This window comes from Mastigoproctus giganteus, chromosome 13, assembly GCF_048544385.1.
Source record: "Mastigoproctus giganteus isolate SK-2022 chromosome 13, ASM4854438v1, whole genome shotgun sequence".
NCBI classification, from domain to species: Eukaryota; Metazoa; Arthropoda; class Arachnida; order Uropygi; family Thelyphonidae; genus Mastigoproctus; species Mastigoproctus giganteus.
In genome coordinates this window covers 87373785-87400758 of record NC_143587.1, presented here as the reverse complement: position 1 = coordinate 87400758, position 26974 = coordinate 87373785, and the positions used below count along the sequence as shown (strand labels likewise).

At 33.6% G+C, this 26974-nt stretch overlaps 1 protein-coding gene across 1 annotated transcript in view; it reads left to right on the top strand.

Annotated features, from left to right (window-relative positions):
• The first annotated feature begins 3572 nt into the window (after window positions 1-3572).
• Window positions 3573-26974, top strand: part of LOC150076245 (ataxin-7-like) — a 227347-nt gene continuing 203945 nt past the window's right edge. The window contains exons 1-2 of the mRNA XM_090387296.1: window positions 3573-3663; window positions 3958-4029. Coding sequence (XP_090243422.1) covers window positions 3576-3663; window positions 3958-4029 — 160 coding nt within the window. The 5' untranslated portion in view covers window positions 3573-3575. The remainder of the gene's footprint in view (window positions 3664-3957; window positions 4030-26974) is intronic.

Below are 26974 nucleotides of genomic sequence, written 5' to 3'. Positions count from 1 at the left end.
CTTCCACAAATGCAGACCTTAGCTCATACTGACTGAGGTGTTGGCATTTGGTGTGCAATGCGTCCCACATAAGTTCAATCACATTTAAATCTGTTGACAGTGCTGGTCACGGCAGTTGTTGGAAATCTTCAGTTTAAAGAGATTCCTCCACCATTTGAGCTCTATGTGCAGTGCCGTTGTCGTGCATGAAATAAAAAAAATCTCGGCCAACCGCATCCCCAAAAAGTCACCCATAGGGTTCGATGATCTGTTCTCGGTATTTCTGTTCAGTTACAGTTCCCATATCATAAACCAGAAGAGGGATGCGGCCGTTGATCATTATTCCGTCCCACACGAGAACACAGCCTCCACCGTAATTGTCTGACGTTGGAGGGATGGTACTTCATTTCTCATTGACCCCAGTTCAAATAATGTTAGAATCTGTTTTTAGGCTAAAACGTGATTCCTATTTTATTGTAAATGGTGTCTTTGACGCACTGTTCACGATAAAATATTCATGAAAACATTTTGTTCTGTTAACTTTGTCGAGCAGCGTGTTTCCCTTTTCCCTATCAATAACTGCCTCCTGTGGTACCAGGACATTCTGCCCTGGGGACTGCTGCTATGCTATCTGATGCACAAATGTAAGCTGCGACGTTAAGTTGAGCAGTGAGAGCTTTATGGGACGCCCATTTTAATTTCTTAAAGGGCATCCCCCTATTGTTCAAGCTCTCATAAACGCTGATGACAATGCTAAGTTCCCGTTGCGGAAACTTAGCGTTGTCGCGTTAGCGCGACAACGCTAAGTTTCCACAAGTTTAATTTCCTCATACTCTTTGCACTGAATACACAAAGACATCCTTCCTTTGCTGTGTCATATCCCTTTTCAGTGAGTTCGCAAACATCAAATAAATAACACATTTTGTAAGGACATGATTTTTTGGCGAACTGCCGGATTCAGTTCTCTCCAGAGTCATTGCACTCCTGCTGCTTTGAGCCGGTTGCTTTGCTGTTCTAGTTTGAGGTGATCTCTGTTTAAATTTCAATTTTGAGAACCCTATTGATAAAATGTTTTAACAATCTCTAATATGAATAAACTAAAGTATGATCCATACACTGTGTGCTGCCACTTTATTAGGTACACCCTTGCTGTGCACAAAAATAGTCTATGCCACAACGTTGCAAGTCACATGACCACAGTGGTGGATATAAATGCAGCAGAACAATCTTTCTAGTATCAGTTAAGCATACAAACCGTAGCAAGAACTGGGAAGAGTGATCTAACAGACTTCGAACGTGGCATGATAGTAGGTGCAAGACATGCTGGACAAAGCATCTCTGAAACGGCAGTTCTCCTGAACTTTTCACGCAACACAGTTTGAAGGGTGTATCGAGAATGGTGCAACGAACAGAAAACCCTCTCAACGGTACTCCTGTCGAAGAAAATCGCTTGTTGATGTGAGAGAGGTCAGAGGAGGATGGCTAGATTTGTGTAAGCAAACAGATGGGCCACAATGTCGCACATCACGTCAGAATACCACTTTGCTGCGCAGAACAAAATATCGCAACGGACTACTAGTCGCACTTTGTTGCGAATGGGCTACAAAAGCCGATAGCCACATCGCGTACCTTTGTTACCAATGAACAAGAGAGCACGCCTCCTGTGCTTTCTTGTTCATTGATAACAGAACACTGGACTATTGAGGATTGGAAAACAGTTGCTTGGTATGACGAGTCGAAAGTCCTGGGCCATCATTTGATGGAAGGCTCAGAATTTGGCGAAAACATCATGAATCCATGGACCCATCATGTCTGACGACTATGTTCAAGGTGGTGGGGGCAGTGTTATGGCGTGGGGAATATTTTCTTGGCACACGTTGGGTCCATTGATACCCATAAATTCACATCTGAATGCCACATCGTACCTAAACATCGTTGCTGACCAAGTGCATCCGTTCATGTTGACACTTTATCCTCAGTCAGCTGGTTACTTCTAGCAGGATAATGCGCCGATGCACAAAGCCCGAATCACTATGGAATGGTTGCAGGAACATGACAATGACTTTTCTTTGCTGCAGTTGCCCGCTCAGTCCCTGGATCTCAATCCTATTGAACATCTTTGGGATGACCTGGAAAGGGCTGTTCGCTGCAGGCCTACACCTCCTTCGAATCTCAAGGACCTGCGTGACACACTCATGTCTGCATAGTACTCCATTTCCTCACAACGTTTCCTCTTATTCATTGATGCCTAGACGAATTCAGACTGTTTTGAAGGCTAAAGGAGGCTCAACACGCTACTAGATAGGTGTATCTAATAAATTGGCAGCATGGTGTAGATGCCTTCAGTAAAACATCAGGAAGGGTTATGGAATATATCCCAAATCCTCTTGATTAATAATCAGAAAAGTAATCAGTCCCAAATTATATGAAAATGGAGAGTGAGAGGCTAATATAAAACGTGTGCTACTATTGGAAAGGAGGAGAGGATTGTATCCCACGAGCGCTACCTAACAGAATTTTCCTAAGAATAAATACGCCTTGAATTGTAATTAATTTCCTTTATTTACGATTTTTTTGAAGAGACAACTAAACTAAGGTTATGAGTATTTATCATCACTGTAAACTGGACATATACCATGGTCAGTTTCCTCGCTTTGCAGCAGATTATTAACCTGAATTTCCGTAGAAAAAAATAAATAAACATACAACTCCCATCCTCAGACTGAGTGATTCGGTAATAGTGTGAAAAAAAGCGTATAAACGTTCTCATGGACGCTAGATTCGAAGTCGTTCCGTTTTCACAAGTGTGAAAGGACAATTATAACTATCACAGTAGTCGAGAGGATTGAATTCGTTTATTTGGTTAACTGATAATTGGGAGGGGAATGAAAACAGTTGTTTCGAAGTATTACGGGAATGAGTATTTATAAAGTTACCAAATTGCGTTGCATAATTCGTCATTGTACCCAAATGAATGAACTGTTAATATGTAACTTTTTCGAAAAAGGTGAATTTCAGAAAGAGGGGAGTGCTATTTGCAATTTTCAACATTAAATTCCTTTGAAAATTAAGTCTATTACGCATTTTTCCAGTAGCTTTTTTATTTTTATTTTTGCAGCCTTTTTTTTGCGTTTGTGACTTTTTTCTTGCTCTTTTGTTCAATATTCAATTCAATTCAGTTTCTATATTCAATTCAACTAGAGGTTCACTAGCGATTTTAATTTAGTACTACTGTTTATTTCGTTTTACTTATATAGTACAATAAATGCTTTTTATTTTTGCTCTTTACGCATCCCAAGTAATATGTGCACACACAATAGTTCCAGAGTTATCTTGAACTTCAGATTACCTTAAACGATAAATTGTACGTAGCTTTACTTATAAATAATATTTATTGGTAGTTATTAATATTGCTCCGTGTGCCCTGTACAGTGCTGCCTAAGATTTTGATGTGGTAACGTCCGCAACTATTAGTGTGCCATGCGGCTTCCACTAGGTGGTTTTATGTCGGACCATAACAGCCAACGGGTTACAGAGGTCGTCCTGACGTCACGAACGTTCGTCGCTGACGGAAAAAAGGCCCAATTGTGATCAAAATGGCGACTATAGGTTATAGCTCGTCAATGAACGAAGGCCAGCAATGGGGTATGTGGGCTGAAAGCAGCGAACACAAAACTGTTGAAAGTGAGTAACTTCATTCATCTTGACATATTTCATTCATAATTACGATCAAGTGTTTGGGGGTTTGTATTAAACCCCCAAACACGTTGTCTCGCTATTTAACAAGCTTATTAACCTGATGTTAACCATCAACTGAACTCGGAAGTACTCAACGTTTCGACCGAGTCAAGTAACATCTGAATAAACAACTGGCATGGTGGAAGCACACTAACTGATTTTTATTCATTTATTATTTTATGTATCTTGTTATGTTTCTGCTAGTCGGCAATGCTTAAGAAAATATCAATTTCTCTATAGGCGAAGAAGAAGAAGAAACTGAACTACAGAAAAAGAAACAAGAAAGTGACGCGATGAAACTTCGGAAAGAAGGTGGGTGAAACGTCATCTGTATTTCATATATATGGATATATGAGTGATATTGAATATTATTTGAAAAATTTCATCGGATGTTGAATAAAAAAAATGCAACATCACTTGCTGTCCTTACCGAAATTAGATATTACTTGGAGGTGTTGGTCTAGATATTTTTACTTTACCGATTTCACGCTGCCATCAACCACCGTGACGATATTAGAATGTTTTAAGTAGCAATATTTTCTCGATAAACGTGATTTTGTGTTGATATATTATTAATTTTTATAAAAGTTCACTAGGTCATAAGACACTTTTTTTTTTTTTCGGAAACAAACGTCTGTCATTGGGAATGAATAATAGTCTTATGCAAAGAATTTGATAATTAAATTTAGGTATTGATAAATTAAGAATTCAGTCTGTTTTGCTTGTAATAATAGATAGTTAACGTGTTATTAATAGACATTTTTCAAGTTAAAATTTTTAACTGGGTAAATTGAAGTTTTGCTGCAGAAAACGGACTTATTTTTCTGCTGCTTTCGGGAGCATGTTGATTTTCATAAAATAATCAATAGTGAACTATATAGAAATATATATAGCTAAGAGATTTTTAGTTTTGTTGTACTGATAGAAATAGCAGTTTATATCAGGGTTGTTGCCATGTAAGGGAAAGCATTGTTTCCTGAAAAGGTTTTAATTTTTCATCAGCCATATTTAAAAAATGATTTGATTTGTTTATTTATTTTCATCATGACAATGATAAAATGATGTGTTTTATGAATTAGAAATATTTCATTATTTGAGCACTTTGGTTCTCATATACTATAAGGAAATTATGTGAGCTAATGGTACTGGTAAGAAAGTTCTCATAAACAGAACTTGATAAACCCCATATTTGAAGACTTAATGGTTAATGTTATCTTGTCATTAGGCAGTTTGACAGATTTATACCTGTTAATGATAATATATCATTAGGCAAGTATGATAGCTTTATACCTGGATTGAGTGTATCAAAGTTTCACAAGTGGTGTAGTTGTGGGCTTTGTGTTTTTTTTCTAGACCTTGGGAGGTCTAGAAAAAATTTAAAATTGTGTACTTTGGAATTTTCCATCTCTTGTTTCAACACTACACTAATCTTGCTAATTTGGATCCTCCGTAACTTGGACTGCATATTTTTTATATGCTTCTTATTTAAGCAGAACTGAGATTTTTTTCTAAACAAGAATTTAATGATATATTTTCAAAATATGTTTGGAATGGTTTTGCTGTCATATTTTAAAAGAAATAAAATCATTCAGAAGAAAAATAAAATGCAGATGAAAGCATTGACATTTTTATTGTTAGATAATGGCATGCACAGCCTTTCAAAGAAATTTTATCGTGACGATATCAATATCAAGTGCTTTTCTTACCTTCCAGTACTGCAGCTCTCATCCAATCTGTGAATCAGTAGTCATGCATAGCTATAAATGCATAATTATTTCCTTCAGTATAAATGTTTATAGTTGCATATGAGGAGGAAACAAGTAGCCAATATTAAAAATTATAAAATGAACTGCTTTATAAGTGGGTTGAAAGTGGGAATGAAGTAGAGCCCAGTACAGTAGTAAGTGTATGGAAAATGCTATTAAATGTTGATGTTCTTATTTATTTAGATGGAATCAAAGATAAATATTTTCAAAATGTGTTGCACAACAGTGGAAAAAAGGATATTAAATTGGGGCAATCTAAGAACGTGGTTAGGAGATGAAATAGCAACAGCATTTTGAGGGGAGAAATATGTAGGTGAAGGGAAAGTGAATTAAAAAGAGATTAAAAAAGAGTTGCTACTTCTGATGAGGAGCACTTTAAAAATATTTGTATGATCTACCAGGAGCTCACATCTGGTGAGTATGGGCTTGGCACACCCAGGGTCCTGAGCTGGATATCATCATTCTTCCATTCTTGGTGATTCCCTTCTACTTTTCTCTCTTTCTCGGGGTAATTCAGAAATTTTTTTTTTTGGCTGGTGCAGCATAAGCCTCCTTGAACCACATGGCTAATAATAATAAATAACAAACCATTATGAAATAATGGAACCTTTACTCAATATTCTGATCTTCATAAAATACAATTGGGGAGAGACTGGTAAAAGGTAAAGTGCAGCCATTATCAACCCACTGCAGAGAGACTGGTATATCTGATTAAATTTATAATTATTAATATTTATTGGGCAGGTATTACCTTTGCTGTTAGTGAGTGAAACTTGAAAGAGAAAAAAATTGTGTTGTGTTTTTCTGGACACTTTGTATTCCATTTTGTTTTAAACATAAACGTCATAATATTTTTTTTTATTTTCTTAATATTTGTGCTCTAACACCATCAAAATTAATACATCTTGGTGGGTTTTGAATAACTTTGCTTATTTTATGAACTACTACAACTTGTGAACTACTGAAAATATTCACATATTCTATAATTCAGATTTCTCCCTTCCTCCAAATCCAATAGGATTATGAATAATGTTTTTCTTTTTCAAAATTTTGATAATAGTGTACCATCTGTAACAGCCATCTTTCCTCCCCCCCTCCTCTGGGAAACAAGGTGTTATACAAGTGGCTGCCAGGTGTAAAAAGTACACTGGTCAGTATATCTTTGAAGAAATCAAAAATAAAGCAATTAGAAACAGTCAAATGTTTGCTCTTTATTTTAATTTTTAATTAAAAATTTAATAAAGTTGACAAATCCAAGAAAAGAGTGCATTGGTGTATTTTGAACTCAGCACATTTCTACTTGTATAAAATCAGATCTTGTCCAGTTTCTTTGCTAGATCAAATCAAAGGCCAAAAGTGTTGAAGGAATACTGTTTTGACATGGCCATCACTCATAAGTATTTTAATTTTTAGATTTATTTTTTGTGAATGCAGAAATGAGTATACCTGTTTCAGGATTAATCGAAATATTTTTATTTATTTATTTATTATTATTTTTTTGTTATAATATCATCAGATGCAGCTTTAAATTCATGATGTCGCTTGTATATATTATGTACGTAAATTGTACATGTTCTGAAGCTAATTTTATCTGTTCTGGTGTGAAAAAGTGTTTTCCCAGCAAAATTATACAACTTTTCCAGAGATTAATTTATTCATTATTAGAAGAGTTCATGAGATTAGACCTAATTTCTTAGATGAAAAGTCATTGATAAAGTTCTTTGAATTATCAATTGGATTTGCATCATAAACTTGTTGGATTTTCTCCAGTAATGGGTATTAGTGGCTTTATCTGGTTATGAATATTTTCTGGAATAAGTTAACAGATTTTCCACTGGAGGGATTACAGTTTTTCATAAACAGATAAATAGCTAAACAGACATACTCAAGAGTGAAAAACAAAACAGTGCAGTGAAAGCAGCATCTGTTTTCTTAAGAATAGTCATTATATCAGTCAGTATTAGTAATGGGTAAAATGATTTAAAATGAAGTGATATCAGTACTGCTTCCCTGTTGTATTGACCAATGTGGTCAATATTTTGCTATTGAATAAGTGGTAGTAACATAGTAGCAAACAAAAGGCTATAATTTAAAAATCAGATTGGGTGCTGATAAGTTTCTTTAACCTTGCAGTAACAAGAAAGATATACGATTTCTGACTCGTAAGTCAGAAATCAATGCATTATAGCCTCAGTTGCTGATGCACCAACAAACCCAACAATAACATTAACCTTGCAGTAGGCATATGAGGCCCTGCTGATATAAAACATTTCTCAGTACAAAACTAAAGTAGCTAATAATGCCATTCACTATCATTCTACAGGGTGTTTCAGTTAAACGTTTCAGAACTTCTAAGAGGGGTAGGGTACATCCTGACAACTCGAAATCATATAGCAATGTGTGGTCGGAAATGCTTTCCTGAAGCGGTGTTGTACACAGAAGCACCATAAAGAAAAGAGACCGTAAGTGAGAAATCGTTTTAATAATACATGAAAAGAAGCAAAAGGTACATGGATTAAAGTAAGTGTTCGAAGTTTCTTCCAGGCTACAATGCACGCCTCACATCTCCGACGCATGGACATCCGAACATTCTGGAATACTCCAGGCGAATTTCGAATTTCTTCGGCAGCTACTGTGATTCTTGCAACCAGCTCCTCAGCATTGTCAACAGGGGTGTCATAAACTAGCGATTTCATATGACCCCAGAAATAAAAATCAAGACATGATAGGTCGGGTGACCAAGCAGGCCAACGCACGGGACTACCACGTCCGATCCACTGTTGACCAAATGTGACATCCAGGTAGTTACGAACATCTCCGCTATAATGGGGAGGGGCTCCATCGTGTTGGAACCACATTGTCTGTTGCGTCGATGCAGAAATCTGTTCATCTCTCAAAAGTTGTGGCAATACTTGCTGCAGAAAGATCAAGTAGATAGGTCCGGTTAGACGACACGGTAACAGGTAAGGTCCGATGAGGTGATCTCCCATAATACCGGCCCATACATTGACCGAAAATTGAATCTGTGCTGCACGACGTCATATTGCATGCGGGTTCTCGACCGCCCAGATATGGTCGTTATGCGTGTTGAAAATTCCTTCCCTTGTGAAGGATGCCTCATCGGAAAACAACACTTCAGCAGGAAAAAGGGGATTTGTAGCACATTTTCCAAGGTACCACTGTGCGAAAGCAATACGAGGTTGAAGAAACTTCGAACACTTACTTTAATCCATGTACCTTTTGCTTCTTTTCATGTATTATTAAAACGATTTCTCACTTACGGTCTCTTTTCTTTTTATGGTGCTTCTGTGTACAACACCGCTTCAGGAAAGCATTTCAGACCCCACATTGCTATATGATTTCGAGTTGTCAGGATGTACCCTACCCCTCTTAGAAGTTCTGAAACGTTTAACTGAAACACCCTGTATATGATTCACTATTTTATTCACTTAATGACTTTTTAACTTTTTGTAACAAACTGTCATTTGATTGTCTAATGAAAAATTATTTATATATGTGAAGGGACTATCAAATTCACCTCAAAATCCAGAAATTTTTGAATATTTTTCTGAGGGTTGACTATACAAGGGCAGGGGGAAAATAGGATGGCCAGACTTTCAAAAAAAAAAAAAGCATAATGCACCATTAATAATTTCTAATGCCAATTTCTTTCTGCTTTACGTATTTCCTAAACTATATGTCGCTGTTACTATGTTTCAGCAATGTATAAAATCATTCATTTCGTGAGACATTCAATGCTAGTTCATAATATAGTACTTAATATTACAGTAGTATGTATTTGATTTTTAAGGCGATTTGATCACTGAAATCATATCATGCTCTTTATACCTCATATTAAAAAATATTTAACAAACACAACACCTATACTGGGGGCAGCATTCAGAACTGTGACTTTTATTTCTTAGGTAAATACTTACCCATTTGACCAATCCAGCAGTAGAGGTTAACATTTTAGATTAATGCTACTATTGATTGTTCTGTGAAGATTATAGCGATCAGAGTGATTTATTACCTAATAAAAATAACAGATTAGTCCTATCCAGAACATGCTATGACCCTGAAGATGCCAGATATGAGATTCTACAAAACATGATAAAAGTGCTTGGGGTCAGGGCCGCATTAAAGCTGTGGCCAAACTGGCCATGGCCAGAGGCCTCACGCGAAGAGGGACCTCATTTTCAGTGTAAATATGTTCTAAAGTATTGATAAAAATTTCTAATAATAATAATAATAAACCAAGAAAATATGTAGTATAAATATATACTCAAACTTAACTTGTTAAGTGTTTAAATTTTATTCTTATATCTTTTTATTATACAATAAATAAGTTAAAAGTTTCTAATTAAGCTAAGCTATACATACGATCTAGTTAAAAGTTTCTATTAAAATTGTTTTTATTATTACTTTATTTTTCAAGTCAAAAAACATAAAACATTTTTGACCTCTTATTTTACATTTTTATCAAGGAATTATTATTCACAATGTAAATGTAAAAACCTATGTTGTAGTATTTGTATTTATATGTATATGTAATATATATATTTATATTTATTAAAGGGGCCTCAAATTTAAATATGGCCAGGGGCCTATTTCATCCTTAATCCGTCCCTGCTTGGGGTATCACTATGTATGATACCCCAAGCACTTGTAATTTAATTTCTTTTTCTATCTCTTAAGGCAGTGATGTACAGTATTTTATATTGAAAGGGTTACATTATCATTTTGCTTATCGTCTGTAGAAGAAAATGGGCTCTACAGAATTTGAGAACTCTATATAAAGTCTATAATGGAATTTTTATTCATGTCATACAACTGTTATAATATTTTCTTACACAAGGAAATAATTAAATAAAAACAAATAGTTAAACTTTAATAATGATCTTGAATCAAAATTTTAAAAAAATAATAATCCCTAAGCAGATGGTTGGGCTTGTATTGTAGAAATCAAAAGTTTAACCCTTTACCAGGCATGTTAAAAGTACAACGTTAGCAAGCATGATGGCAGACTTTTACACCAGTGTTATGCTAGGAATAATAGCATTCAGTTATTCCAAATTGTTCCCTTTTTGAAGTGATCTTTATTTGAATCTATTATGAATACAGCTATGAAGGATCCTTTTTTTTTTTTTTTTTTGTATTTAAAACATATTTTTAATTAATTTTTAAAAATACTAGACCACAATTTTATACATTTGCTTTTCGTGACATTTTATAACACTTGCATCCAGGCATTACCTTTGCTGTTAGTAAGTGAAAATTGAAAGATAAAAAATAAATAACTTGTGACACTAGTGAGTGGAACCACTATAAAAATTTTCCAATTTTTATAGTGGTTCTATAAAAATTGGGGAAAAAATTTCCAATTTTTTTTTTTTTTTTTTTGAAAAATACAAAAAAATTGGAAATTTTCTGTTGAGTAAAGGTCCTGTTGTTATTGTATTGTATTGTTTCATATTATTATTGATCATATTTCTTAGACTGTAAAAGTATAAAAGGCAACTTTTATTCTTCTTTTTCTTTATTACTTGCTTCAGTTAAAACTTTTGCCCTTTGAACTACTGTTGCTATTTCTTCTTTCATCACCATGTGAAATTGGGCCCTGTCTTCTTCATTTTTATTCCATTAAATGAATATGAACATCATAATTGTTTAATTGCTTATGTTATAATTTTCAATATTGGCCACAATGTTTTCTCCTCTTTAAAAAAAATCCAAACATTTCAGGTTTTTTTCCCTACAAATGTTAACAGCTCAGTATGATTCTCTGATCTAATCCATTAATTGTATGGTAGTGGAAGATTAAATAAAAAAAAAGGTACTCGATTTTGCCATTATTGCTTTAAAATTTCAGCAGGATGTGCAAGTGCAATTCCACATCCAATTGCAGTGCCAATGCATTTAATTTTTAATTGTTTTACTCTTACAAAGCAAAATTATTATTTTGCTTTGTAAAATAAAAAGAAGTAAATTATTGTTATTTAAATTTAAGTTTCTCATTTGAGAAACTTCTCTGTTTTTCATAAAAAATACATATATAAAACAAAATAGGCAGTCTGAATTTGCAGTGGCAAATGATGCAAGAAAGTAAACTTCCCACATCAGCTGTCTATCCCCCCCCAGTAATTTGTCTAATTCTTCCTTGAATTTATTCAAACTACCCACTTCTACAACAGCAGATGAAAGTTTTTTCCAACAATCAACCACCTGCTGGCTGAAGACAAACTTCCTCACATCAAGCAACCATCCTTCCTCAATTTGATTTTATGCCCCATCATGTGTGTAGTCTGAGAGAGAGAGAGAGAGAGGGAGGAAGAATGCCATCAGCATTGAGCTTGCTCAGTCCATTGATTTAAGCTCAGTCTGATTGAGCTTAGGGAAACACCTCAATCAGATCACCTTTCAAGTACCTAGTCTCCAGCAACTGTAATTTGCAGAATCAAAGCCTTTATGGTAAGACCACCCTTTTGTTCCCCTCACCAATGGCACCTCCGTAGCCAGGTTGGCAGGAGCAGCAGTGCATAGCACATGCTTCTTGATTAGACCGGGGTTCGAGCCAGTGACCACCAAATACGGAGGATGTGGAAAGGTCAGGGAATGACCACTGCATATCCCCGAGCAATATGCCCTTAGTTGCTAATGCTCCTAAAACCAAATAACAACAACAACCCTCACCAATCTTGTTGTTGCCCTTCTCTGTATCCTCCCCCACAATGAGCCCTCCAGACCTGTATGCAGTACTTAAGATGCAGCCTAATCATTGCCTTGTACAATGGGATAATCACCTACTTTTTCCTGCTAGCAAAGTTGTATATTATTGACAAAACCCCCATGAGATGTCCTGGCAGCCTGTCTCAACTGCTCAGAAAACTTCATATCTGATTGCACAATTGCCCACAGGTCTTTTTCGTTTTCCACTATCCTGAGTATAGTAGTATTCCAGATTAATGTACCACAGTTTGTACTTTAATCTGGGAATACTGCTACCCATAGTCAGTACCCTGCATTTGTCAGTGTTAAATTTCAACTGCCATTTCTCACCCAAAATTTAAAAATTTATCCAAAATTTAAATTAACTGTAAATTTTTTTCCCCAATTTCAGTCAAAGAAATTGATATTTAATATTTAATTCTAAGAAACAAAACTATCACATGAATATAATAAAATCATGATTCCACTCATATAAAGCATTTTCAATGAATCAAAGAAGAGTAAATTTTGTCCATGTCATTTCTTGTGGTGATGTATAAAATTTTTCATTGAAAAAAACAAAACAAAGATTGCATATTCACAATTATGCAAATTACTATTAAATAAAAACTTACGTAATAGTCAATTTGTATGACTAAAGAAATGTGGTAGGATGAAGATTTAAATGATTCAGGTTATCACACTTTAACAGATGACAAAATCTTTAAATATTAGTAGTTGATTGCTGGAACAAACGGCGCCTCCGTAGCCAGGTGGGAAGGAGCAACAGTGCATAGCACACGCTTCTTGATTAGACCGGGGTCTAATGCTAATGCTCCTAAAAACCAAATAACTAACTTAACTAACTAGCTGGAACAAACTTCCATCTGTCATTGTGGGAGTTGATAGCTCCCACAATGACAGATGGAAATTGAACGAGGAACTGGACAAACTTTTAGAGGGAATGGATGTGTGAAATGTTTTTTTTTTTTTGTTTCTGGCTGATGCTACATAAGCTTGCTTTCTTGCATCACATGCCCCTACTACTACTACTATTAATTCGAATCAGAAATTGAAAATGAAATTGGGGGGCATTGTGTGATCACTGTACACCACAGAAACCAACAGCTATTAAAGTTGTTGGTTTGTTGCTGCCCATCTAAAGGCACAACTGGGCACTAGTTGTGCCCTTTAGATGGTCAGAATCCTAAAAAAAAAAAAAAAAGCGCCTCCGTGGGCAGGAGCAGCAGTGCATAGCACACGCTTCTTGATTCGACCGGGGTTCAAGCCTGTGACCACCAAATACAGAGGATGTGGAAAGGTCATGGAATGACCACCGTGTATCCCGGAGCAATATGGCCTTAGTTGCTAATGCTCGTAAAAACCAAATAACAATAACCTAAAAAAAAATATTGAATTCAAACCAATCAATGTTTGAAAAATAAAATTTTTACCTAACTAAAAATTATTAGCTAATACTTAAAATTATTAACTAAAATTAAAGGCTAAAAAAATTTAAGATTAAAGGCTTAATATAAAAATTTAGCTAAAATTTTTAGCTAAAACATAAGCATCAGCAATTATTTTAAAGCTGTATAAAAGAAAGTGTAACAGTATATAATGTAAATAATAATATATAATGTAAATAATAAATAAAAAAGTGTGTAAATAATAAATGAAAATTACGATAATTTTCTCTCATGAATTTTTTTTTCCTGCTTACCTAATCAGTACTATAGATAAACTACATTTAAAATCACATATCTGAAATACCTTTGGGCCCAAATGTTTTGAATAATTGGGATTCTACTGTATTTATAATTAAGGTTTACTGTATAATACTTCTCCATTCATATTGCTTTCATTTTCTGTAATTTTTGTCATTATGTGTTTAGGAACTCTTTCCACATAACAAAAGCACATGTTGCCAATCGGTCTTTGGGCAGTCAACAACTAACCGCTTTCTTGGGAGTGCCTCCGTAGCCAGGTGGGAAGGAGCGGCAGTGCGTAGCACACGCTTCTTGATTAGACCGCGGTTCAAGCCCGTCACCACCAAATACGGAGTATGTGGAAAGGTCAGGGAATGACCACCGCATATCCCGGAGCAATATGGCCTTAGTTGCTAATGCTCCTAAAAACCAAATAAACAAACAAACAGCTTTCTTGGGAGGAGCAGTTTGGTTTTTTTGGGCATTACGTATATGCACGTGGTATGATATGTGGCTAACCATAATTGTCCTTTCCCCAAAAATGGCGCCTCTGTAGCCAGGTGGGCAGGAGCAGCAGCAGTGCGTAGCACACGCTTCTTGATTAGACCAGGGTTTGAGCCCGTGACCACCACATATCCCCGGAGCAATATGGCTTTAGTTGCTAATGCTCCTAAAAACCAAATAACAAAACAAACATTTCCCCAAAATATTGTGGGCATATATAAATCAAATCTTTTCTGTCCTTTAGTCACAGGATATATGAAGTAAGTTGTTGCTAGCTGTCTATAAGTTTACAAAGCATAATGACATAACCACTTAATTTCAGATATTCATACCTGATTGTGACTAATTTCTGTGTAATGTTCTCAGACTGTCACAATTGATATTAAGGTTATTAATTTCTTATTCACATTGTATTCACTTGCTTTTTGGTTTTACAGAGTGCTCTAGAGCAACATTAGCCAATTAAAAATAAAATAAATTACTTGCAATGACTCAAAAAACCTTGTTGAATAACAGTTGAAAGTGATAAGAGCAATGTGCAAAGGGAATCTCTCTCTCTCTCTCTCTCTCTCTCTCTCTCTCTCTCTCTCTCTCTCTCTCTCTCTCTCTCTCTCTCTCTCTCTCTCTCTCACACACACACACATCCATGAACTTCCTTGCGATCTTCAAAGAGTTGTGTAAAAAGAGAAAAAAAAGAATAATAAGTGCTATCCTCCAAAGTCATACTTAATATATACAGAATATTTAACTTTTCTGTAAGCATGGGAAAAACAATGTCACGTGAGTGAGAGTGTGATGTTACATTGCATTCAATGTTTTTGGGGAGAAAAGACAAGAAATAATTTAAAATAATGCCTTTTAAAAACAAGAAACAGTCTTATTCCAATATTATATTAGATAATAAGAACAAATAATATTTTTAAGAAATGGCATTTGTGTCATCCAAAAAAAAAAAAAAACCTCTGCAGGAAAATGTTACACAGTTGAACATGCAGTATGTTTTATATAACAACATGGATATATTACAGCTTTAATTTTATAATTGATGCAGATCTAAATTTAAAAGATTCGGTTACATATTCAAATTTGCAATGACAATTTTAATAGAAATTTTAATGTTTAAATGGAGGGTGGGTTGTTTGACATCATGCAAACATATTCACTACAAAATTAAAAAAATTTTTTTTTTGCAAATAAAATGCAAAACATATCATGAAAGTTTAGCTTGAGACAATTTTCCAGCAGCATCTGCATTTTTTTTATGAGAAAATTCATGGTTATTAAATGCATTTTTGCATTACATATGTGTTTCACTAAGTAAGGAATTCTTGTATTTGGATTTTATGAAATTTCATTCATGTGGAGAAGTTCAGAAACAATTCATAGTTCTTTAGATGGATTTTTGCAATAAAACATAGTTGGCACAAAATTGGCCAGAAATGTTTGTGGAATCGATGGAATTTTGAAGTACGAATCTGAAATTTTGTCAGTAAACATTATGCCTTTTAGTCTTGTCAGGAAGTGCAGAATGGAATTCAGATTATCTGTCAAATAAAATGTTAGTCTATTTTTGGTTTGAAATTGGGTCTTTGCTGGGAAGTCTTTCAATGTAAATTTTCTGATTTTGTTCTCTTTAGTAGGTGAATAAACATATTGTAGTATTTTTCATATTTTTTATTTTGTATTTCTTCTAATAAAGATTTATCTTTCAATTTCAATCTTTATTTTTGCAAGTAGCATTAATTAATGCAGTATACAATACCACATTTTTCTGGTCAGAACAGTTTTTTTTTAATATATAAATGAACAAATAATTTTAAAAATCAATTTATTACATTTCTTGAAAATATTTATAATTTTCCCAGTTGCACTACTATGATATGCATTAATTGCTTAATAAATTAAATTTCAATGTCAGTTTATAAAATTTAGAGAACTCACCTTTTTATAAGTCTACTCATGAAAAATGACATTTAAATAAAATCAATTAAAACTGGATAAAGAAGCTAATATTAAATTATAATAGCCTAAAATGTGCACATTTTATTTGGCATATTTTAAGAAAGAAAATGACACAGGGGAAAAAACAAAACAAAACAGTAATTTGGACTAAAAAATTCTAGGCAGAAACCAGGGTGGGATTTATGCATAAGCTAGACAAGCTACAGCTTGTCTTCACATTACAAGGAGCCTCTGTGTCAGTATAGAAAAAATAATAAAAAAATTAATAATTTATAAATAATGAATATCAGTATACAAAAAGATTAAAATTATTGTTGTTATTATAATAGACTTTTCTGTTTTTACTTGTCGTAAAAAAGTTTATTGCAATATACTTTTGGTTGTTTTTACAATGTGCACTTATTTTTGGAATCCATAAATTATGAATGTGCAAATGGTAAATGTCAAATCGGTGATTGTTTACTTACTTATAGGAGAAAGTGGGGCAAAACCGGGTAGCTAATCTTTTGGCAGATAGTTTGTTTTCAGTGTTGTTTGTTAATATGTATGTGCGATCTTGTTAAAGTGGGCAAGACTTTGAGAATAGTTTAACAATAATATGCATATTATTGCAACAATATTATTTAATGAAATAATTATCTTTAAAGTAACACAAATAAACGAAGATTCATCTATTGAGGATTTACCTGATATATCAATACCAACTATTCCTATAGATATTTCTAGTGCAATTACATCTAATCCTGATGTTGCAGACTGTAAACAGAAACTGTTCCTATGGATATTTTTAAGGCAACAATTGATTTTGATATTTCAGACTATGATACAGAAAAGAATCAACAAAATATCTATACAAAATAAAATACAATGATGTGGGTCTGTGGAGTACTTTAACTAAGAATGAAATCTCGTTTTGGGTTCAAAAAGGCCCTGTTTACTGTCAACAGTGGAAGGATTCATTTGAAAAATCAAAACAGATATTTAAAAATCACGTAAGGAATTGCTACCAAGGACGCTTTCACTCCACAAAAGTTAATGGTGAAAAGTACAGTCGAGAGTGGCTAGTATATAATATGCCACATATATATTCTCCATCAACTGGATGTGTCTACTGTTTTGTATGCAAGCTTTTTTCAAATTCAAGTTGTTCTTTAGCCAATGATGGCTTTAAGGATTGGCAAAACCCCGTTTTAATTACACAAGACAAGAATTCAACTGATCACAGAGCAATTTTGCTCGCATATTTATCAAGAAAAGGTGGGTCCACTTTAGATTCTAACTAATCCTTAATCCTAGTTTGATCATTAAGACAAATACCAACAACACTTTAGATTCAAAATTAGATAAACAAATTATAAAATAACAAAAATATTGAAGGAAGGTGCTTCAATGTTGTTGATATGGAGGTTTGATGGCGCATAGGCTACTTTGGCCATAATGCGCCTCTGTGCTTCAATGTATTGTTGCAGATGTATCTACTTTGGCAGAATGAGGAATTGCCATTTTTTCTGGGTCTGGATAGCCATCATATTTATCTAAAACAATGTGCAATAAAATTATTGATTTAATGGCTAAAAAAGTAAGAAAATCTATTTTTGAAGATTTAAAAGACGCTGGTTATTTTAGTTTGTCTGTTGATTCTAAACCTGATCTGTCACGTATTGATCAATTAACTGTTATTGTAAGATATGTATGTCCACATGATGGTCATCCTGTTGAATGATTTTTAACATTCATTCCAATAGAAAATCATTCTGGAAAAAAATTAGCCAATTTGATACTTGATTATATTATAAATGAATGTAACATTGATTTTAGCAAATGTCGAGGACAGTCCTATGATAACGCAGCCAACATGTCTGGAAAATATAAGGGTATGCAGCAAAAAATTTTAGAAAAAAAAATAGAACTTGAATTTATGTTTGTTTGTATTATAGAATTATGTATTGGAACAGTTTCAGAAAACCAGCAAAATATTACAAGACCCTTAAACATCATTAAGTACATGTTCAAAACTGTATGCATATTTATCAGATTTCATAAAAGAAACCAGAAATAGTTTCGATGAATTTGAACAAAATGCAAAAGAAAAATTACCAGATAACATAGATTATAAGAGTGCAAAGAAAAGAAGATCTATAAAAGTTCAGATTAATGGTGGAAATGCATCTGATATTGATGATCTTTCTGTAAGAGATAAATTTAGGATAAAAGCTTTCAGTCCTATCATGGATTCTTTAGAAAGTAATTTACAAAGAATAGCTGAATTATATAAGAATATTTCTCAAAAATGTTAATTTTTATTAAATTTTGACCAGACAGATGGAAAGCTTAGAGAAAATGTTATAATTTTAGTAAATAATTACCTCAAAGACAGATGATGACTTATACAAAGATATAAAACATTTTCATCTGTATATAAAGAAAAATTATTCTCAAACAAATAGTTTAATTATCAAAATTTATACAATATAAATTATATAATTCAAGACAAAATACAGTCACATTTTTCCAAATGTTGAAACTATATTTCAAATTTTTCTTATCTTGATTATAACTAATTTCTCTGGAGAAAGATCATTTAACAGGCTTAAAAGGGGAAAAAATGATTGTCGTACAATCATGCTCTAAAACAAACTCTCTTCCTTGAGCATATTGTTATTTGTTATTTGGTTTTTTTTTTTAGGAGCATTAGCAACTAAGGCCATATTGCTCCGGTATATGCAGTGGTCATTCCCTTGACCTTTCCGCATCCTCCGTATTTAGTGGTGACGGGCTTGAACCCCGGTCTAATCAAGAAGCATGTGCTATGCACTGCTGCCTTGAGCATATTATATATGGAAAGTGACAAGCCTAGAAGTTTATCATTTGAAGATATTTTTTCAGATTTCACCATAATGAAATCACAGAAATTATTTTAAATAATTTGAATCAATAATTTTTTGTTATTAATAAAATTATTTATTCATCATATAGTAATTCAGTCTTGTGACTGGTCACTTCTTCTGATGAGCTGTCTCCACCTTTGTCTTTTCTAGTTCATTCAGTCTTCTCTTGCTTGCTCATCATTGGATTTCTTGAGATATGTTTACTTTACAGGGTAGTTTCCCGTTGCTTTCCCTGTTGGTAGTAGGTTCCTCTGCCACCAAAACTTGGATTACCAGCTTACCTACTGGTAACCAGATATGTAAGCCCTGTCTTCTTAGCATGTTGAAGGGAATCAACATGCTATGAAGATAACCCTGCATATCCTTCCTTCTTTCGTATGCACCTGACCTAGATTCTCGCTGGGGTTGAAACCCAACCTTCCTCTAGGTTAGTGGTTTTCAACCTTTTTTTTTTTTTTTAATAACGGCACCCTAAGTAATTTATTTTGTTTTGCGGCACCTCTACTCAATTTTCTGCCTCTTAGATCCGATTCTCTCTGTATATATCCATATATATATATATAAAATATTAAAAAATATATATGTTATACGATATTTATTACAATAATATAATTATAAAAATTACATTTCATAATACAAATTATATATATACAGTATATAACTTTATTCTTTATATAGAGGTACTAAGTAAACATCAATTATAGATCACCACAAAATTAAAAAGATACTGTACACCTTTTTATAATGAAATAAATATATAAATTAAAAAATAATAATAAGTTTAAGTAACTTAAACCCAAATTACGTGGCACCCCTGGAATGTTGATGTGGTTGAAAACCACTGCTCTAGGTTGTTCAGGTCCCAGGGGCCACCCCGTGGAGGTGAGAGTGGAATTGGGATGGAGAGGCTCGGTGAAACCCGTTGGTGGGTTCATTTATTAATTATTTATTAATCATTAAATAAAAAATAATTTTATTTGTTACAAGCAAAAAATTGATTTAAAAAAAAGAGGAATGAAAATCATGTCTCTTGTTTTATTTTATTATTAATTTAATTGATATTGTTATTAATTTAATTGATATTGTTATTATTAATTTAATTGATATTGTTGTTATTATTACCAATGTCAAAAATATCTGCTGTTTTTTTAACAATTAATAAAAACATGTGTATTACTATATATGTAGCATTTTATATGCACCCTTTGATGAGCATGAAATGCTATCAAATCTAAAATTTACTTAGTGGGGGGGTTCTTAAAAGTTATAGCTTAGGGGCCACAACAACCTTAAATCTGGCCATGGCAGAAACCCATCATCAGCTAGAGAGTACATGTAGACTGCACATGCATGAAAAGATGAAGGGTTAGGTGAGGCATGTGCATGTCTATTATATGCATTATGCTGGTGTTCTCAAGTTAATTCTTGAGTCGAGTTAAAGCATTTTAAACTTTTAAGAAAGGCTGTGGGGGTCCTAGAGGCTTGATTGGCTTAATCCTTTAGCTGGCACATGCCATAAAGTCACATTATGTTTTGGGAAATACTTGGAATAAAGGCAAAAAAAATATTTAAAATTGTGAACTTCTTAATGTAGTTATTACCTTGACAGTATAGGGGATATAAGAAAAAATAATATATAATTTTTTAATTATTATTTTAATTAATTTTTTTATAAATTAACATTAAACCAGGATTAAAGTTCATCACAACAACTAGTAGTTATTTTTATAAGCATATAATTGAACACAGTGATATCCTGTAGAATAATTTTTAAGTCTATATGGTAAAAATATATTTTTAAAAGTTTTAAAATAAGTTTTTCAATATACACTTTTTAAAATTATTTTTAAAAAAAATTTAAGCAAATGAAAGAATTTGAGAGCCAGACTACCAGTTTCCCACGCTTGATTGAATTATTTCCACGATCAAGCACATAATATATGTGAATCAGATTGAAAATAAATCTGCAAATGAAATCAATAATGTTGTACACTGGTGTTATTATAAAGGTTTAGTATTGTGTGCAATAATGATAGCTGTATGCAAAATTGAAGTGCTGATGCATTCAGAAATTTTTTGTCATATCAGTGATTTTGTATTTGCATTGCAAGCTGTGCTAACTGAATACTAGCACTAAAGAAATGGCAAAGACATAATGATTAAAATATGAATTCCATTTACATGATCAGCTGTGCTGAATGTAAAATCCACTAACAACAGTTGATCAAATATCAACCAAAAACCTGTAATCCAAATTACGTTATTCACCAGAATATTATAATTGAACCGAAACACTGACATGTAAGAAATGAAATCAAAGCAAAATCTACTTCTAGACATCTCTGTCCCTCTAGAAGTAAGTTTTCCAATATCTGATGTTCATTTTTACTACACATACATGGCATTCTCAATATGCACAGGCCTATTGTTACATGAACCAGCACATAAGAATATGCAGAACACTTAAAACTTAGATCTGATTTTTTTTTATGGACATCTCAAATTCCAACAAAAATGGAATCATGTAGAAAAAATCAGAAATATACTGAATATAAAAAGCTAGTTATAAAATAAGTTTCCCTATTCAGGAGACTAGTGTCAAAACGGTTAGAGATAGCACTGTGAAAATTGGTGGGTATGTCATTTAGGGTATGAGGAAGCTGTTTGTAGGGGGGAGAAGGTTCAAATTTCTGCCACAAGGGGAGAAATTGGCACTGTAAACATGATGGAATACTTAACTTAGGATTAGATTTTAATATCAGAACTTAGAAATCTACAGATATTGTTCTATGTGCTTTCCTTCACTTAAGATGACATTCTGAAAATGGAGGACTGCGTGCGACACAGTTTTGCCTAGCCTCTCATTGGGGCTGTTGGCTACATGCTGTTTAATGATTGCTTTCAAATCGACAAGTATTTGTATGCCGCCATGGCAAACTCTGTCTTTCAGGTATCCCCATAGCCAGAAATCACAAGGATTGAGATCTGCTGATCAGGCTGGCCAGAATTGTGGAAAGTCTCTAGAAATGATGTGAACATTTTTGAATGTTGAATGGAGCAGTTCTTCACTTGTTGACCTTTCTTGCAGAGTGGGAATAATGTGATCTCTTAGAAGAGTGCAGTACTGTGCACTAGTTACCGTACACCTTACGGGCCATGAGGTGTAGACTCTACAAAGAAAAATGGTCTGATTATAAACTCTGCTGTGAATCCACACCATACTGTAACATATGGACTTTGTAGTGGTCTTTCATGCACAGCAGATGGACGAAAAGTTTCCCATATTCGACAGTTTTGTGCATTTACAGCCCCATGAAGAGTGAAATGTGCCTCATCAGACCACAAGATCATTTGAGCCCATGTACTGTCAAGTTCCGTATGAGCCAGAAATCATAGAGCAAAGTCTATTCGTTGTTGCTGATCACAAGACTTTAGTTCTTGCACTACGTGAATCTTGTACAGGAATCAGCGTAAAATTATTCGAAGCGCTTTACGTACAGTAGACCAAGGAAGGTTCAAGTCTTTTGACACACCTCTGGCACTACTGACTGTTAGTGTTTCGCATTCTGACCTGGAGGCCAATGCAACTGCCACTTCATCCACTACCTCTGTTCCTATATGTGGTCGTTCCCTGCCTGGAATTACACCTAACTCCCGTCACTTCAAATTTCTTTATTAGTTTTCAAAGCCCCACTGACGTCAAAGGTCCTTTACACAAACCTTTAAGTTTCCAATATTCATGTACTGCTGCATTAGCGTTACTATTATTTTGGTAGAACAGTTTTACTAAAAGAGCATGTTCCTTTTTTTGTAAGAGCCATAATGGTTATTGATGGTGGTGTTGGCCGTTCTGCTTTTATCTAACAGGATGTCATTTGTATAAGCAGCATGTTTTGAAATAAATTACAACTTTTACATATGTGCAATGCTGTTTCCCCCTGGTGGCAGAACTTTAAACTAATTTTTTTCTTCTACAAATTGCTTCCCCATACCCTAAATGACATACCCACCGGTTTTCACACCGTAACTCTAACTGTTTTGACACTAGAGTCTCCTGAATAGGGAAACTTATTTTATAACCACCTGGTAGGTCACTCTGATAGCCATTGAACTTTTTTTTTTTTTTTTTTCATTTGGTGCATGCTGTGCTGTATAGCTGGGTTAAGTAAATCTGTTAATTTCTAGGTTTCAGTATCAGTAGACCTGTGCATGCTTCACTTGGCCCCCTTCATAAACTCTGTACATATGGCTTTCAGGTACTCTCTCTCTCTTTTGCTGATGAATATCTGCCTAAAATTTTTCAACCTATATCACTGAATTTTTTCATTCGTTTTACTTTATTTTTTTTCTTTGTTCTTTCTTAACTTTCCACTGTTAGTACTCCACTTTTAAAAATTTTTCTGTTTTTTTTTTAAATTTGTAAATGAAACCAAATCCTCTGTGAACCTTTGCCCACCAATATTCTCTAGCTGGTTATACAGTGTTTTCTGTTGTCACTTTGATATACTATGAATTCTGAGACATTAATTTTTTTGTTTAGTGTTTAACAGATGCCAAGCAAGCGAAAGAGTCTATTCTAGGCAATTCTCATTCCCATCTGGTGGCTGTGAGATGCCAGTGACAGGTGACCAACCTTGTCGTAGAGCTTTGGTTTTTGCCAGCTAATTGCGAATAGCTGACAAAAATACCGATGTTCACGTTGCATCTAGCAGATGCCATGTGAGTGTTTGTGTTTTTGTCTGAAGGACGAGTAACCTTGAAAATTTTAGAAAAATAAAAATAAAATTATTAGAACTATTATTATTATTGTTTGTTTCTCTTTATTTTTTGAGTGTAGTAAATCATAATTAATAGATTACTTCAATTTAAAACATTTTAGCTTAAAACAAAAAGGTTGCCTCATAGACACAGTATGAGCATCTTTCTTAATTGAAGAAACAAATGATGAAGCTTAACTTTTACTGCTAGCGTGGTATCTTACAGACTACTTTTTTTTATCTGGAAATAAAATTAACCATCCCTGTATACCTTTCCATACCAATATTCTTTAAATGATAATACAATATTGTTTGTTGTATTTTGATATACAGTGCATGCTGCTTATTATGATCACAGATAATGTTATCACCTTTATCAAGTCCTGATCAGTATATTAATACAGAAAAAACAACAGCATTTGTTGTAATCTGCATTGGTTTATTATCACTTTTTTTTGTCTTATCGCAGTGTACACTTGTGCAATGGAAGTGATCATATAACTTTCTGGTATTCTCTTGAACACTGACACATTGCATGTTTAATTGCTGCTGTTGATTCATGCAGTTGTCGATGCCATTACTCCATAATGGCTCCATGAAAGAAAATATTGTACCTGTGCTTCTACTAATTTGACTGTTTAAAGTAGAGCATTAACTCCTTTCTAATTCTTAATTTTAATAATTTCTTAATTAAGTGTTTTTAATGGTTTGTATGGCCTTCCGGAAACATTTTGACTGTTTAATTTTTATTCATTCACTTTTCCAAAGAAATAGTGGCTAGTCAAAGTATTTTATTATATTGCTTGATTTTTCTTTTTATGTACATATTTCTGCTCTACAACAAACAGCACTGAACAGCTGCATTCTAATTTCATTGGTCAGTTAAGCTGGATCTCAAAGTGATCATAGTAAGCAGCATCCACCACATTATGAATTTAGAGAAATCAATTTTTTTTTATGTTTAATAGATACCAGGTTAAACATAGCAGTGTCATCTGTATTTTTTGTTAGTTCACTTCTTGCATAGCATCTGAGATGCCAGTGAGAATTGTCCGGAGATGGACAATTTTTACCAGAGATATGGTAAAATCAAAGGCTTCTCCTTTGATTTTACCATATGGTAATCAGGAAACTTCTTTTTTTTTTTAACAAAACAGACAGAATTAAGAATTTCAAATTTCCACTTTAAACTATTTCTTTCCTTTTTTTCTTCCAAAAACTGACTGATGACTGGAATATATGAACTGTCTGCTATTTTTGAATGTTATGGCTATAAAGTTAATTACACTCATATTCAATTCGTCATGGCAAGATGCATTCTTAGAGAAGAGAACTTGTGACTCAGCACATTCTGAATTAATTATATATAGTATGTAACATAAACATGTACATTTAAACTGAAGTAGTCAACTTTAAACAAACTGACCAACTTTGAATTAAGTAGTCCAATTTGGATGAACCAGCTGAATTTGAATGGAGCAGTCAAACTTGAATGAAGAATTAATTTGAATTAGACCCAGCACATTACTGAATTAATTTGGTATAGTATGTAGTATAAACATGTAAATTTTAACTGAAGTAGGTGACTAAATAAACCAACTGACTTTGAATGACGTAGTTAAATTTTGATGAACCAGCTGAATTTGAATGGAGCACACATCAAATTTGAATGAAGAATTAATTAGAAAGGAGCAATCAGATTTGAATGAAGTGGTCAGATTTTAATGACATACAAGATACAATTTTAAAATATGTGACATATTTATTTGTTTGGAACACAGCTGTTTTATTCATAATAATAACTGCAATAATTATGGCATTGAATAAATTCTAAGGACTATAAAGTGACTATATATTCTAAGGGCTAAGGACTATAAGGTTAAGGGCAGAGGCCTCATGCTATGAGGTAGAATGACTGTCATGTAGGTTAGTGCGAATGCATCATTTTAACATAGCTATCTACCAAAGTAGTTTAATTAATTACATTGCAATAGTGACAACCCAGTTATGAATATAACTTCACAATATGAGAGATGCCTGATGGTGTGTAGTTATATAGTGTTTAAGTGATGTAGTGTTTAAGGGCAAAGGCCTCATGCTACGAGGTAGAATGATTAATTAATTCAACTACTTTGGTAGATAGCTATGTTAAAATGATGCATTTGCACTAACCTACATGATAAATTCTAAGGTTAAAATATTATTTTTTGTTATTATGTATTTATCTTTTTTCTGTATGATGTTCAGTTGAAGTAAAAAAAAAAAAAAAAAAAAAATGAGACAAAAACATAAGATGAGACAAACGGTCTGACAAAAAATAAGAAAAATCGTTCAGTCTGAATCATTCAGCCTTCAGACTGTGAAATGCCAGCAGCTTTGGTGTCCCAGAGCTGTTGTGCTTTCTTTTTATTTCCTTGGACATCACATTATCTGAGATGCAAAATGCCAACAGCTGTGGTGTTCGTCAGAAAAATTTTCAAAAATTCCATGAAAACGTCATTATTGGTTTCTCTCATTTTTGTTCCATATTTTATAATTAATTTTGGCATATCATAATTATTATATTACTGTTTTCAATTCAGTTAGAAAGCTAAACATATTTTTTTTTATAATTAAAACAAAGGGGTATCTCAGATGTTATGCGAGCATCTGTTAAATTCTCTTCTTGGACTAATGTTATTAATAGAGTCTCCCAGGGTTCAATTCTGGGCCCATTGTTGTTTTCTATACCTATTAATGATATTTATGAAGGTATATCAGGCTTAGTGTCATATCAGGTATATCAGGCTTAGCAGATGATATAAAGGTTGGCAGGTCAATTAATGACATTTATCTTACCTTAGACTAATGGCATTATTCCAGATAAACTTAACAACTTTGTGGTACTACACTCATGCTAGTGTAAAATGAAAGAAACCTAGGGGTAATTGGGCACTCAAAGTTTGAGGTTTTCTGAGAAATGT